The sequence below is a fragment of the Bos indicus x Bos taurus genome, chromosome 9 (genome assembly GCF_003369695.1).
Source record: "Bos indicus x Bos taurus breed Angus x Brahman F1 hybrid chromosome 9, Bos_hybrid_MaternalHap_v2.0, whole genome shotgun sequence".
NCBI lineage: Eukaryota > Metazoa > Chordata > Mammalia > Artiodactyla > Bovidae > Bos > Bos indicus x Bos taurus.
Window position 1 is genome coordinate 41,745,821 of NC_040084.1, and position 14,026 is coordinate 41,759,846.

The 14,026-nt window shown below is 41.0% G+C and overlaps 1 protein-coding gene across 1 annotated transcript in view; it reads right to left on the reverse strand.

Moving 5' to 3' along the window:
• Positions 1-8,030: 8,030 nt before the first annotated feature.
• Positions 8,031-14,026, reverse strand: part of AFG1L (AFG1 like ATPase) — a 194,900-nt gene continuing 188,904 nt past the window's right edge. Inside the window, exons 12-13 of the mRNA XM_027551271.1 lie at positions 11,054-11,167; positions 8,031-8,415 (exon numbers count right to left, since the gene is read on the reverse strand). Of these exons, the coding sequence (XP_027407072.1) occupies positions 8,287-8,415; positions 11,054-11,167 (243 nt within the window). The 3' untranslated portion in view covers positions 8,031-8,286. The remainder of the gene's footprint in view (positions 8,416-11,053; positions 11,168-14,026) is intronic.

The window sequence follows — 14,026 nt, forward strand, 5'->3', positions numbered from 1 at the left end:
GCAGATATACCACAATATGTGTATCAGTTTATCAGCTGGAGGATATTTAGGTTGTTTCACTTTGGGGCTAACATGGATAATGCCGTCTATGAACATTCATGTATGATTTTTGTGGGGACATATATTTTCATTTCAACTGGGTATATATTATATCTAGGAGTGGAACTGCTGAATTATACAGTAATTTTTATTTTTAAATATTTATTTAATAATAAATAGTATTTTTATAATAATATTTATTTATTTTGGCTGTGCTGGGTCTTAGTTGTAGCATACAGGATCTCAGTTCCCTGTTGTTGTTACTATCCAATCACTAAGTTGTATCCAACTCTTTGTGAGCCCATGGACTGCAGCACGCCAGGCTTCCCTGTCCTTCATTATCTCCCAGAGTTTGTTCAAACTCATGTCTGCTGAGTTGGTGATGCCATCCAATCATCTCATCCTCTGTTGTCCCCTTCTCCTCCTGCCTTCAATCTTTCCTAGCATCAGGGTCTTTTCCAATGAGTCAGCTCTTTGAATCAGGTGGCCAAAGTTTTGGAGCTTCAGCATCAGCCCTTCCAATGAATATTCAAGGCTGATTTCCTTTAGGATGGACTGGTTGATCTCCTTGCTGTCCAAGGGATTCTCAAAAGTCTTCTCCAGCATCACAGTTCAAAAGCATCAGTTCTTCAGCACTCCGCCTTCTTGGATGTCCAACTCTCACATCCGCACATGACTACTGGAAAAATCATAACTTTGGCTATAATGGACCTTTGTCAGCAAAGTGACATCTCTACTTTTTAATACACTGTCTAGGTTTGTCATAGCTTTTCTTTCAAGGAGCAAACATCTTTTAATTTCATGGATGCAGTCACTGTCCACAGTGATTTTGGAGCCCAAGAAAATAAAATCTGTTTCCTCTTTTTCCCATCTATTTGTCATGAAGTGATGGGACCAGATGCCATGATTTTAGCTTTTTGAATTCTAAGTTTTAAACCAGCTTTTTCACTCTCCTCTTTCACCTTCATCAAGAGGCTTTTTAGTTCTTCTTCGCCTTCTGCCATAAGGGTAGTTTCTTCTGCATGTCTGAGGTTGATGATATTTCTGCTGGCAAGCTTGATTCCAGCTTGTGAATCATCCAGTGTGCTCTGCATATAAATTAAATAAGCAGGGTAACAGTATACAGCCTTGATGTACTCCTTTCCCAATTTTGAACAGTCCATTGTTCCATGTCCAGTTCTAATTGTTGCTTCTTGACCTGCATACAGATTTCTTAGGAGGCAGGTCAGGTGGTCCAGTATTCCCATCTATTTAAGAATTTTCCACAGTTTGTTGTGATCCACATAGTCAAAGGCTTTAGCATAGTCAATGAAGCAGATGTTTTTCTGGAATTCTCTTGCTTTCTCTGTGATCCAACAAATGTTGACAACTTGATCTCCGGTTCCTCTGCCTTTTCTAAATCCAGCTTGTACATCTGGAAGTTCTTGGTTCACGTACTGTTGAAGCCTAGCTTGAAGGATTTGGAGCATTACCTTGCTAGCATGTGAAATGAGTACAATTCCTTGACCAGGGATCAAACTTAGGCCCCTGCTCCATGGGATTTTGGAGTCTTAACCACTGAACCACCAGGAAAGTCCCTATATAGTAACTTCAAATGTTTAACATGTTGTGAACTGCCAAGCTATTTTCCAAAGCTGCAACCATTTTACATTTTCACCAGCAATTTCTGAAGGTTCCAGTTTCTCTACCTCCTTGCCAACCCTCATTTTATCTCTGATTCTGGCCATCCAAGTGGTATGTAATAGTAGATCACTGTGGGTTTATTTGCAACTCCCTAAGGAATTATTGAACATTTTTTTCATGTGTTTATTGGCCACTTATATCTGTACACTATTTAATCAAATTATAAGCAAGACAGCTTCACAGAAAAAGCTTCATAGATGAAGCCCAAAGAGTAGTGATAAGTTATGGAAGGTTTAGCAACACAAGGTCTCAAGTACACTCCTGACTCCTCCAGCGCTCTGTTCTTGCCCCCTGGCCCTTCTGTCAGGCCCTCTGGATCCTTCCCCTGGATGAGTAGAGTGTCCGGATTCCTTGTGAGTCAGGATATGCATATGCTCTAGTGCTGCTTGATTTTATGCCTGTTGGCCATCTGTATGTCTTCTTTAGAGAAATATATAATTAGGGCTTCTGCCCTTTTTCGACTGGGTTGTTTGTTTTAATATGGCTATATGAGCTGTTTGTACATTTTGGAAATTAAGTCCTTGTCAGAAGCATCATTTAAAAATATTTCCTCTCAGTCTGTAGGTTGTCTTTTCATTTTGTGGACTGGTTTCCTTTGCTGTACAAGTGATTTTAACTTTAATTAGATCCCATTTGTCCCACTCTTGCAGACTTTCTACAAAGCCTCACCGCCAATCCCAAAAATGTCTGTTGTCTTTGCACCTCTCTGGAGGTGTGCTGGAGAAATTCTGACGACTCTGTCCAAAATATTTTCCGTTCTTCTGTCTTTTGAGGGACCTCTGGTGCAACAAATTGTGTTGATCATATGCCTCAGTTTAAGATACGTTGACATCATTTGCCCAGGGGAGGCAGCATTTTTATTTTTCCTCTTATCTACCATATTCAACCTAATTTCCTTCCTCCCTTAAGCATCCACTCTAGTGTATGTTGTTTTCCTTTAATCTAGTGCCATAAATATATTTAGATTTTGTGCCTTAGAAAAATATTTAGTGTTTATATGTGGGTTTCCAAACTTGGGGCTTCCCTTGTGGCTCAGCTGGTAAAGAATTCTCCTGCAATGCGGGAGACCTGGGTTTGATCCCTGGGTTGGGAAGATCCCCTGTAGAAGGGAACGGCTGCCCGCTTCAGTATTCTGGCCTGGAGAATTCCATGGACTGTGTATAGTCCATGGGGTCACAGAGTCGGACATGACTGAACAACTTTCAGTTTCACTTTCCAAGCTTGTATTAATGGTGTTGAATCTAATTCTCCCTCAGTGGTGTGTGACTGTTGTCCCTACATAAACACAGTTCATTGCTTCTGATGCTGCAGAGGATTTCCTTGTGGGAAGAGTCCACATTCCTTAGCAATGCATTCCCTTAGTGACAGACTCCAGGCGGCCTCCAGTTAATCCATCTCTTTGACACTCAGTTTTCTCATCAGACAAAAAGACTGGTGATGATAACACCTGCTTTTACATAATGATTGTGTCAATTGATACTTCACAGTTTTGCCAATCACCATTTTCCAGGTCTCTGCCATCTAAATGATGCTGTGAGGAGCAACCCTCTTCAATGCCTCCACACCCACATCCTTCCTGTCCTAACCCTCAAGGTCCACAATGGCTCAGTAAATGCGGGCAGACAAGGCCATTAGTACAGGATTTGGGACTAGAAAACATATTTCCTGGCTGTGTTACCTTGGGCCTCCGTTTCCTCATAGGGGGTAGGGATAATCATACTTTCAGAGAATTGCTGTAGACGAAACGAGAGAATAGAAGCGAGTGTTCTGCAAAGTGGGAAGCAATGCTGGGTCAGCCAGTCTGTTACTAGTAGGGGTGGAGAAGGCAGGAGAGTCGGGGGAAGGAGGAAAAGCAAAGGAAGGAAGGAGAGGAACAGGCTCTGGGAGGCAGCAGGCAGGCCTTGGTGTGCCAGTGGTCCCAAGCCCCAGGTCCCCTGAGGGTCACAGCAGCAGCCTTGTCTCCCTGGGAAGTGCCCTGGTGCGGAGTCAGGAGACCCACATAGGCCCACCTCCGTGGGGATACTGGGTGTGTGGTTAGGGTTTATCAACCCTGGCTTCACATTAGCATCCCACGGGGAGCGTTACCAAGTACAGACCAGATCCCCACATCTCACCAAATGCATCTGACTCTCCAGTGTAGGAGGTAGGCCTGGGAACAGCAACTTTGACAACTCTCCAACTCTGTGTGATTCTTAGACTTTTTTGCTGTCATTTCTTCTCACTGACCACAAGATGGTGCTCTCTTTCTGGGAAATCTCTGATGTTCACCAAACAATTTTCTTTATTAATCCTGAAAGAATGGGTTTGAAATTAACAATCTTCACAGCATCTCATTAGGCCAGAACTCTGTGCCCAAGCTGTCCAGCCGTGTAATGTACACCTCTCCCTTCTGCTGGAGACCATACCGGGTTAGGACTGGTCATCTCTTGTTACAAAGCAGAGTAGGCATTAATTGTTGCTTTCTGATCAAAATCATTACAGTCAATAACAACTAATATTCCTTTAATCTTTTACCGTTTGCAAAGTGCTTTTTACCAACTATCCTCAGAATAACTTTATGAAATGGCTATTATCGTCATTTATAGATAAGAAAACCAAGGCTCAAAGCACTAGTTCAAGGTCACGAAGCAAAAGCTGGCAGAACCAGATTCAGGGCCCTTCCCACCTACTTGGATAAAGAGAGGTGCATCAGAGAGACCAGCTCTCAATGGATACGGCCCCAACAAGTACAGCCCTGAGAGGAAGCTTCTCAGACAACCTCTGCAGCCCTCCTGAGCGGGCTTGGAAGACGGACAGATAGATATCCTTCTGGAGTTTCACACTGTCACACACAATAAACAGGTCAGTAGATGATACGTTTGACTGGGTTCAGTGAGGAGATGAGGTGACAAATGTGAAGTTTCTAGTGCAGAGGAATATAGAGGCAGCAGAGACTCAATAAGAAGACAGACTGGATTATTTTAAATTTTCTGTTCCAGGAAAATGAACTGCTGTGCCAATGAGAAAGAAGAATCTGCCTTGAAAAATTTAACAGACTCATGTCCAAAGAAAATAATTTTCTACCAGCCAGTGATGTCTTATGAGGCTAGTGGATCTGAGGAAAGTTATATACAAGGTCACAGACTTACTACCAGAGTTTCATAATTGATCAGGAACCCAAATGTCAGGACCCAGGACCCCAATTCCTCAGGGTATTTTTATCCCAGATGAAGGGGCTGCAACTGTAGGCTCAAGTTACTTGGAGTAAGAAGAATGTTTTCAGGACAGGAGCAGTTACATGAAAGTTTATTAAGTCACTATTTTGATCACTTTACTGACTCCAACGTACATCTTAGCAATTCAGTATGTGGTTGGACCCACTTTCTGTACCTCAGCTTCACTGTCTGCAAGTGGTATAACCATAGAATTATTATAAGGATCAAAATAGTTTATTTATAAAGCATTTAGAACCATGCCTGGCACACAGTAAGCACAATGTGTTTCTTAGATAATGCTAAATAAATAAATGGATATGAGTATGTCCATTTACATATTTTACAAATAAAATTTTAATTTTCCAAGTTCCAAGTAATTTTTAAATTATGTTATTTGCACACCTATAGGTATAAGAAATATATTCAGAAGGCATAAAATAATGCCTTATGACTAAAACTTGAAATCCCACTGAAAATACATAAATTTGATTAGAACAGTACTAGTCTTTGGAGCCTTGTAAACATCAGAAATAGGTTAAAAATTCTTTAAGTCTACCATGTCATTATTACTGATGTTAACAGATAAGCCTATCCATTGTCTAAAGAAACACAAGAATAATGCAGTGATCAGATGTTTCTATCTTTTTAAAATGTGCTTTTTCTCTACTTGATTTCTTCTAAATTTGGAAATTAGTGATCATTTTGGAGGCATTTTCCCAACAATAAAAACCCTCAGCATGACCCTTGGTCACCTCTTAAGTGAATGGGAGTGTAACACAGCAACAGTCAGTTCAAACCTCATCTTCAAGTACAAATTAAAAGCAGTTCAAAAGGAGAGACAGAGCATCTGCTCTGAGAGATTTCACATGATCCCAGGGAGAAAGATTGGAATGCTGAGACGGCAACTGGGGCAGGACTTGGAAGAAACAACACATATATTGAAATGCTTTCCGATCTAGGAGTCATTTTCCTCTCATTTTGGCATTACTTTCCTTTTTAGCAGAACTACCATATTGTTTCAAGGTAACAGGTTTTCTTGAAGGCTTTTGCTTCTTTTCTTGTAGGCTTTTTTATGAAACAATTAGTGGAGAGGAGATGGGATAACATTGTACCATTTCCAGCTACCTCCTGATACTCCCTCCTCTTTCCTTCTGGAACTTAGGCTGATATAACAGGCCCTTACACTGTCTCCTCATCTCATCCCCACAGACCCCACTCTCAGCAAGCCCCTTCTGCCATGGCCTGTCCCACCAGGTCCAGGAAAAGGGGCCTAGAGGGCAGGACAAAAGTGTAGACATGATCTGGGTACTCAGGTGGAACCTGAACTATAGTTTTACCTTGCAGCAACTGTATTTTAAAAGGAGTTTAAGTTCTTTAGTACCAAAATTATAAGGCATTTGCACTGAGAACTCCATAAGCTTCTGTACATTTAGCTAGGGCCCTAACTAACATCACATTATTGTTTCTATGGAAAAATCAAATTCTTGTTTCAAATACCTGACCTCAGATGAACTTGTACAACAGAACTTGTGGGGGACTATTCACATATACCCACACACTCAGGGACAGCTCCTCTTTCTATCAAGCAGACTGTCCACCAGTCAGTCTGTCTAGCATTCACACTGTCTTTTTATTAACGGATAACATATCTGGCCAAAAAAAAAAAAACAAACAAACTGTGAAAACAAAAAGCTTAGATTGAAAGACTAAAATTAAATATTTTATACTTACTGAGTACAAAGTAATGGTTCTGTTGTAAATTTATTAAACAAAAAGGAATTACTCTTAAAAACGATCTTGTTTTTATAGAGGTGGTATGGTAAAAAACACAGTACCTGAGTTTTGTGGTTGTAAACGATGAATCTCCAGTCAAACTGCTTTCCTGAGCCTCAGTTTTCTTGTCTATAAACAGGGATGGTTATATTGTCTCTTGAGGATTATATTTCTATGCAAGATTTAGAAATTTCTAGCAATAAATCTTGCACAGTGGTTATTTCCTGTCCTTTCTCCCTTATAACCTGTTTAACATCTTTTTGAACTCACTGTTTCACTTCAATAAAAATATTTTCAAATTGCACTTAATTTTCAGAAGTTTTGATTTAAATGTTTCGCTATTCTTGGGTACCCTACCTATCCATCTGATTGACTTAGGTTAAGGTCCAAAATAGACTAGTATGGGTAGATTATTAACCTATAAATGACATAGTTTATGTTGATAATTGTAATAATTTCTTTAAACTGACTCACCTGTGCCTACTCTCCCAAAATATTTAATTTTCACAAGATTTGTGGATTTCCATTCTTTTTCTCTTTTTTTTTCTTGAATAAGGATTTAGACTCTTGTAACAGCCTCAACCAAGATTCCTTCTGTGAGTGACAGTTAGCAAAGTCAGGTTGTATTTGAATGAGTCAAGGAATGACTTCCATGGAGGGCAAATCAGATTTCATTTAAGTAGATTCGTCAAGCGAACGTTCTTTCCCGTTTACTGTCAAGCCCGTCGCTCTGCAGAAGCAGAGGCAAGGGTGGGAGTGACATCTGCGAGCAGAGCAAACACACGTGAGCAGTGGGAAGGAGCTGCGGTGCACGGGGTCTTACGGCCTCAGCGAGCAGAGTCCATTCTGCGGCTTAGTGTGGTCCAGGGTGCTCCCCTCCTGACACTCTCACTGGTCCCCATTCCTGGTGCTTGTCTTCCGGGCTCTCAGAGTTGGGGGAATCTGCCTGTCGGTTGAAATTTGACACCCCTGTTTCTTATTCTATGGTTTCATAATCCTTGATTTTTTTTCAGTCAGCTGTGTGTCCACTGGAGATCAGGTACTGCCTGCAAAGCTTGAACTCAGGGTAAAAAATATACTCTCTGCTGTAAGGAAGCCTAAAGACTTGGGAGATTTAAAGTAATTTACAGGCCCCAACAATCACAGAGATAAGTGCATCAGAAATCTTTTTTTGTTTTGAATTGAAATGTAGGGTGTTTTTCTTCCACTCTCATAAAAATGTGTTTCTATCATGCGGCTACCAGGCAGCCAAAAGCTCACAGATGTCCAGACACCCTGCGTTTACTGGTGTGTGTATTCAAGGTTCATTCAGGTAGCTTAATATGAACCAAAATGCCTGTCTACATTCAGCTTGGTAAGAGTGCTGATTTTAATTTTGTGATGTAGAAATAAGGCCAAATAAACAGGCAAAAAGTAGACCTAAAAATGGCTTTAACTTACTAAACCACTATATCTTTGACAGCAATTTTAGATAAAAATGGTCCAGAGGACAAAGTGCATAATTAATGATGAGAAAATGATTCCTTCAAGTCCCGTAATAAAGAGTTCTCCCTGCGGTAATCATTTGTCTAGAGTTTTATTCACGCAAAAGTGATGGTTACTTCTTGCTTCTGTCTCCTTCATTCCAGTACTGTTCAGTCTGCATTTCTGTGAGTCGGGAAATTGTACGCTGAAATGCAAAGATTTCCTCTTCTCCAGTAAACATGGCGAGTCCTTCTGCTGAGTCCTATTTATCAAAAAAATAAAACAACAATCCAGCACCAGTTAAAACCTCTGCAACTAAAAATTTAAAGAACTAAGTACAAGTTTAAAAAATACTTTTTGAGCTTAGATTATAAAATATTCTACAAATTTTTTTCATTAAATTAGACTAGAGAATCAACTAATTTTACCCAACAATTAGATTAGACTAGAGAATCAGCTAATATAAATTAGACTAGAGAATCAACTAATTTAAAACAGTAATCAATTAGCAGAACAAATTAACAGGAAGAAAACATTAGACGAATAATTAAAGCTGAAACAACACCCTAATATCCAAATAAGAAAACTTTTGCTCAGATGAAAGTTCTCTACAAAATCTAAAGGAAGGACATTTCAGACAGAAAAGGAATTCTTTCTCAAAAAGTGCATGCCAGAAAAAAGTAACATCAGGACCTCCCTGGTGGCCCACTGGCTAAGACTCCAAGCTCCCATTGCAGGGGGCCCGACCGAGTTCCATCCCCAGTCAGGGAATTAGATATGTTATGCCAATACTAAGACCCAGCACAGACAAATAAATAAAAATTAATACATATTTTTTTAAGAAAGAAATAAGCAACAACAAAACCCAGTAGTTCCGGTATATCAATATGCGGCTAAGACTCTCCCTTGAAGCTTCACAGTCAGGGCCACGTTCCCAAGGGGAGGCCTGAGGGCTAATCTCTTTTTCCAAACTGGGTGACTGAGAGGTCTTCTAGGGACCTGGAGATTGTGTCTGGGAGTGAGTTTTGGGAAGGCCAGAGCTGTTTTTGGTCTTGAGCTGCTGGGACACTTGATCCTTCCATGTAGGGTTCAGTTAGGGAGCCCTCCGTGAGGCTAGCAAATAAGCTGGGACTGGTGATTTCAACACAGGCTATAGCCTGTAAGTGAACACTGAAACTTGCCTCTTTCCTTAGGAGTTTGCTATTATACTCTCTCAGAGAAAAGTTCTGCACTCCTAAATCCAAATTACTGACCTACTGTAAAACTGCATGACCCTATAGCCACGTGCCAGGATTTCTTCATGTATTATTGGCCCTAAATGCTGAGCATACTTTGCCCTGTATCTGAACTCTGATCAGAAGAAAAATTCAAAAACCAATGATTTAAAGAATTTCAGAAACTGAGATGAAGTAGCCCCTTAAGTATATTCTTCCAAATTGTCAAAAGACATTATTTGAATGTATTGCTCTCAGAGAAATGGGGTCACAAGCAGCTATGTATTTCTACATGTAGATTTAAAAATCATATTTTGAAAGTTCACTATTTAAACAATTATTGGCCTCATTTCCCCAAACTCCTGAGAGTCCATAATTTCAACTCAGGTCAATAAGGAATGGTTTCCTCATTCCAAATGGTCTTCTACCACTGGGGTTGAAAGAATGGGGCTCCCCTCATTGGGGGGGATGAGTGTTTATAGTTTTAAATCTTTTACTAATATTTCAGTTGTCTACAGTTGAGAAATATACCCTGTAATATTCATACAGAAAAAGGAAATGCAAAGCCACTTCTGTTTGGCCTGGAGTGAATCACCAGACCCCCCAAGGTCCAGGAGAACTGGGCCAGCATCAGCTGGTTTCCAACAGAGCATCCTCAGAGCCTGGCACCCACAGTTCAGTTCAGTCACTCAGTTGTGTCCGACTCTTTGTGACACCATGAATCGCAGCACGCCAGGCCTCCCTGTCCATCACAAACTCCAGGAGTTCACTCAGACTCACGTCCATCGAGTCAGTGATACCATCCAGCCATCTCATCCTCTGTCGTCCCCTTCTCCTCCTGCCCCCAATCCCTCCCAGCATCAGAGTCTTTTCCAATGAGTCAACTCTTTGCATGAGGTGGCCAAAGTACTGGAGTTTCAGCTTTAGCATCATTTCTTCCAAAGAACACCCAGGGCTGATCTCCTTTAGAATGAACTGGTTGGATCTCCTTGCAGTCCAAGGGACTCTCAAGAGTCTTCTCCAACACCACAGTTCAAAAGCATCAATTCTTTGGCGCTCAGCTTTCTTCACAGTCCAACTCTCACATCCATACATGACCACTGGAAAAATCATAGCCTTGACTAGATGGAAAAGCAGTAATGTCTCTGCTTTTCAATATGATATCTAGGTTGGTCATAACTTTTCTTCCAAGGTGCTCCACAAATGTCTACAGAATGGGGTTAGGAGGTGAATCGTGGATTTCTTTTTAAGCAAAGGGACTTGCCAGGCACAAAGTCCTAGAACAGCCAGTCCACATGATTGGATACTGTAGCATATGCTCTACAGATCCAGCAGATGTGAAGGAGGATATCCAGAAAAGGCAGCATGGTGTGGCTGAGGGAGTCCAGAACCAGACACGGGTGCCTGGTGGCCAGCTCTGGCCTGCCATTGGCCAGTGGTGTAACTGCAAGCCCCTCAGTCCACCTCCCTGGTCTTCGCTTTACCACAAAGATTCCTTCCACTCTAAGGCTATAATTCTCTATATTTACTGATGTTGAGGATATGTCTGCTATACTGGCTTTAGAAGAAAGCGGCAAATCAGTGGTTAAATACATACTGCATTCGTTCTTTAAAACATAGCCATGCATCAAACCAAAACAATTAAGTTGTTTTATAATAAAAAGAGATTATGTTAATATCACCTACCTGGCTCAGCCCCAAATCATCCATCAGTATTCTGCTTTGCTCCAACTCACTGTCATGATGATCACACAAAAATAAGCTTGATACAGGAGCTGATGCAGAGCAAATGATGCGCACCTGAAACAGAAAACAGCAAATGGTGTCACTCCTTAACTTTAACAAGGTGAAGGCAAAAACAAATTTCTCATAGAATAAAAAAATCTTTTATAACAGGGAGCTGAAGATTTTTGCTTTTAAATGGTTCTAAATATATGTAGCAAAATTGGTACTTGGTGAAAATACACTTTTACGAGCTTACAGAATGCGTATTTATAAAGAACAATGCCTTGAACTCCTCTCTTTCAACCTAAGTAACAGTCTTAACTTCATTTCTCCTTCTACACATTTTCTCCAAGTCCTATCTTTATTTTGGAAAAAAAAATATTTTAAAAGCTTCAATCTATCACATTTTTTCCTGTTTCATTAATCTATTTTTCTAATTAGAGATTTTACCTAAATATCCAAAAGTTACCGTAAAGCTACTAAAATTTTTATTAATCTCCATGTTTTAAAGTCCACAAAAAGAGCATAAGCAAAATGTGGCTGTCAAAATTTCAAAACTGGCAGGACCCATCTACACTATATCTTCTTCATTAATGAAAAAAAAAATCTTGCATAAATAAGTGAATATAGCATTTCTTTAAAGTGGATTTCAATATTTGGGAAGCTTTTTTTCTATTTCTGGAATACCTCTAAAATGTAGATACACACACCACATAACCTATAGTCAGATAGCCTGGGATCAGAGATGTTTCCAAATGTATTTTTGAAACAAAATACTTTTTTTAGGAAAACCTCTTGACCATTTTCATACTTTTTCTAATAGTCTCTTTAAAGTGCTATTTTTAAACTGCACAGCACTTTACAAACATTCCCCTGCAGCTTACATCGCCTTCTGAAGGAGGGAACAAAGGTTTTAGGGGCCGCTCCAGGCCTGGAGAGCCTCAGCTCGACACCAGTCCTGATCTCTTCCAGTTCTAAGTCCAGAGGCTTTTCCATTACCTCTGAGGTTGACATTTTCACTTGACTGTGTGAAGCCCATCTCTGTGCGCATCCGAGATGCTCTCCTTTGCACCGTTACCCCTTTGCTGCACATGTGACTAAGTCCAGTGCCCCGCTCCTCTAATTACACCCTGAGTTACCAGAACCCACATTTATACCAGCATCCAGCCAGACATCCTTGAAAAACACTAAGCTTGGCATGAATATTTCTTGATTACATAAGTGTTTGAGTGAATATCCATGTGTAATCACACACCAGAAACTGCTTTCACAACTTAATAAATTTTATGTCCACTAGTTTAAAACATACTCTTCCTGATGTTTCAGATCTGAATTTGTTTTCAGGATTCACAGCCATCCTTTTAAAATCATTATTTAAGTAAATGTGCTGATATCCATGGACATAGGAGCCTGGCGGGCTACAGTCCATGAGGCTGCAAAGAGCCAGACATGACTGAGCACACACTCGCTATCAGTATTTTAAAACAATGTACTGATGTTTGGGACTAGTTCTTCCATATACAAATGACCTTCTACCTCCTCTTATAAATTATTTTAACCACAAATGACACTTTTTTCATTACTTAGATGGAAATGTCCTTATTTCACAGATTTCTACAAATGCATTCTAAAACGATGTCTGTTTAATGCTTCCAATTTCTGAAATAAGAATTTCGGCTATGTTTTAAAAAGAGTATAAACTTTAAATGTGTGCTTTAGTTAAAGCAAATGTTAGGAGAGTAGTTCTGACATTCCATCATATTGCCAGAAAAATCTTTTTGTCTAATGAAGAAGTGAAACAGTGTGGGGAGGTAGGATCGGGGAGGGCGGGGGACTGAAGGGTAGGGATCATAAGCTTTCAAAAATAAGAGTTTATCAATGTGCCCCTCTAAGAGCCACCTACCAGTGCACCCCTCCCACTTTCTTCTTGAAGCACTGCCCTCTGAAAACAGACTGCTACCCCTGGGCAATGTATTCCAGACCCCACATGATTATTTCAGAGCTGAGTCTCTTGATGAGTAATCCAGAAGGAGACAAGTAACAGACCTTGATCCCCAGCCCTGGTGTTCTCAACTTCCTGCTCACAGGGCCCCCTGAGAGCAGGCAGCAGATTCTGATGGCACTCACTAAGGTAGGTTGCCTTTCATGCTCAGGCCCATCACAGGGCCTGTGCTGCCAACTCTCCACTCTGCACGTGGACCCCAGCCATCACAGCTCAGTGTTCACGAGCAGCACCTGAGGAGCTGATGAACCAGCAGGCTCCAGGCCCCGTCCCTGGTCTTCATCTGCTGGTGTGGCGTGGGGTGAGTTCAGGAATCTGGATCTTAAGAAGCTCAGATGATCCTGGTGCAGCTGGTCGTCAGAAGGACTTCCTCGGCCTGCCCCCAGTTCCCATACAAAGATCAGTCTACTGTCCTCCTGGACTCTCACGGCACCAAGTCCCCTCTCTCGCCAAGAGAACATCCCACACTCAGTTCTCAGAACATTTACACTCAGTTCTGCATACATTTAATCAGTGTCTCTTCAACACCTGACTATCAGCTCCATGAAGGCAGGCAGCATGCCTGGCTTTGCTTGTCACTGAATTAGCACTGTGCTTGGTGTGAAGATTGCTGAATGAATGAAGAAAGGAAACATTAAGAATCTCACCTCTCCCTCCCAGCAGATTCTGGTACCTTCTCCTCCCCTCAAGGTCCCTTCAATTTTAGAATCACTGCTCTATTTCAGTACAAGGAATAAGGAGGGAAAACTGTATCTAAGGGTAAAACAATATTTCACTCTTAACTTGAAGCGGTACTTTAACTTTACTGTAAATATATTTACAGGCATATATTATTATTAGTGGCTCGCTGGTGTTGTTGTTCAGTCATGTCCAGCTCTTTTCGGCCCCATGGACTGCAGCACGCCAGGCTCCCTGTCCTTTACCATCTCCTG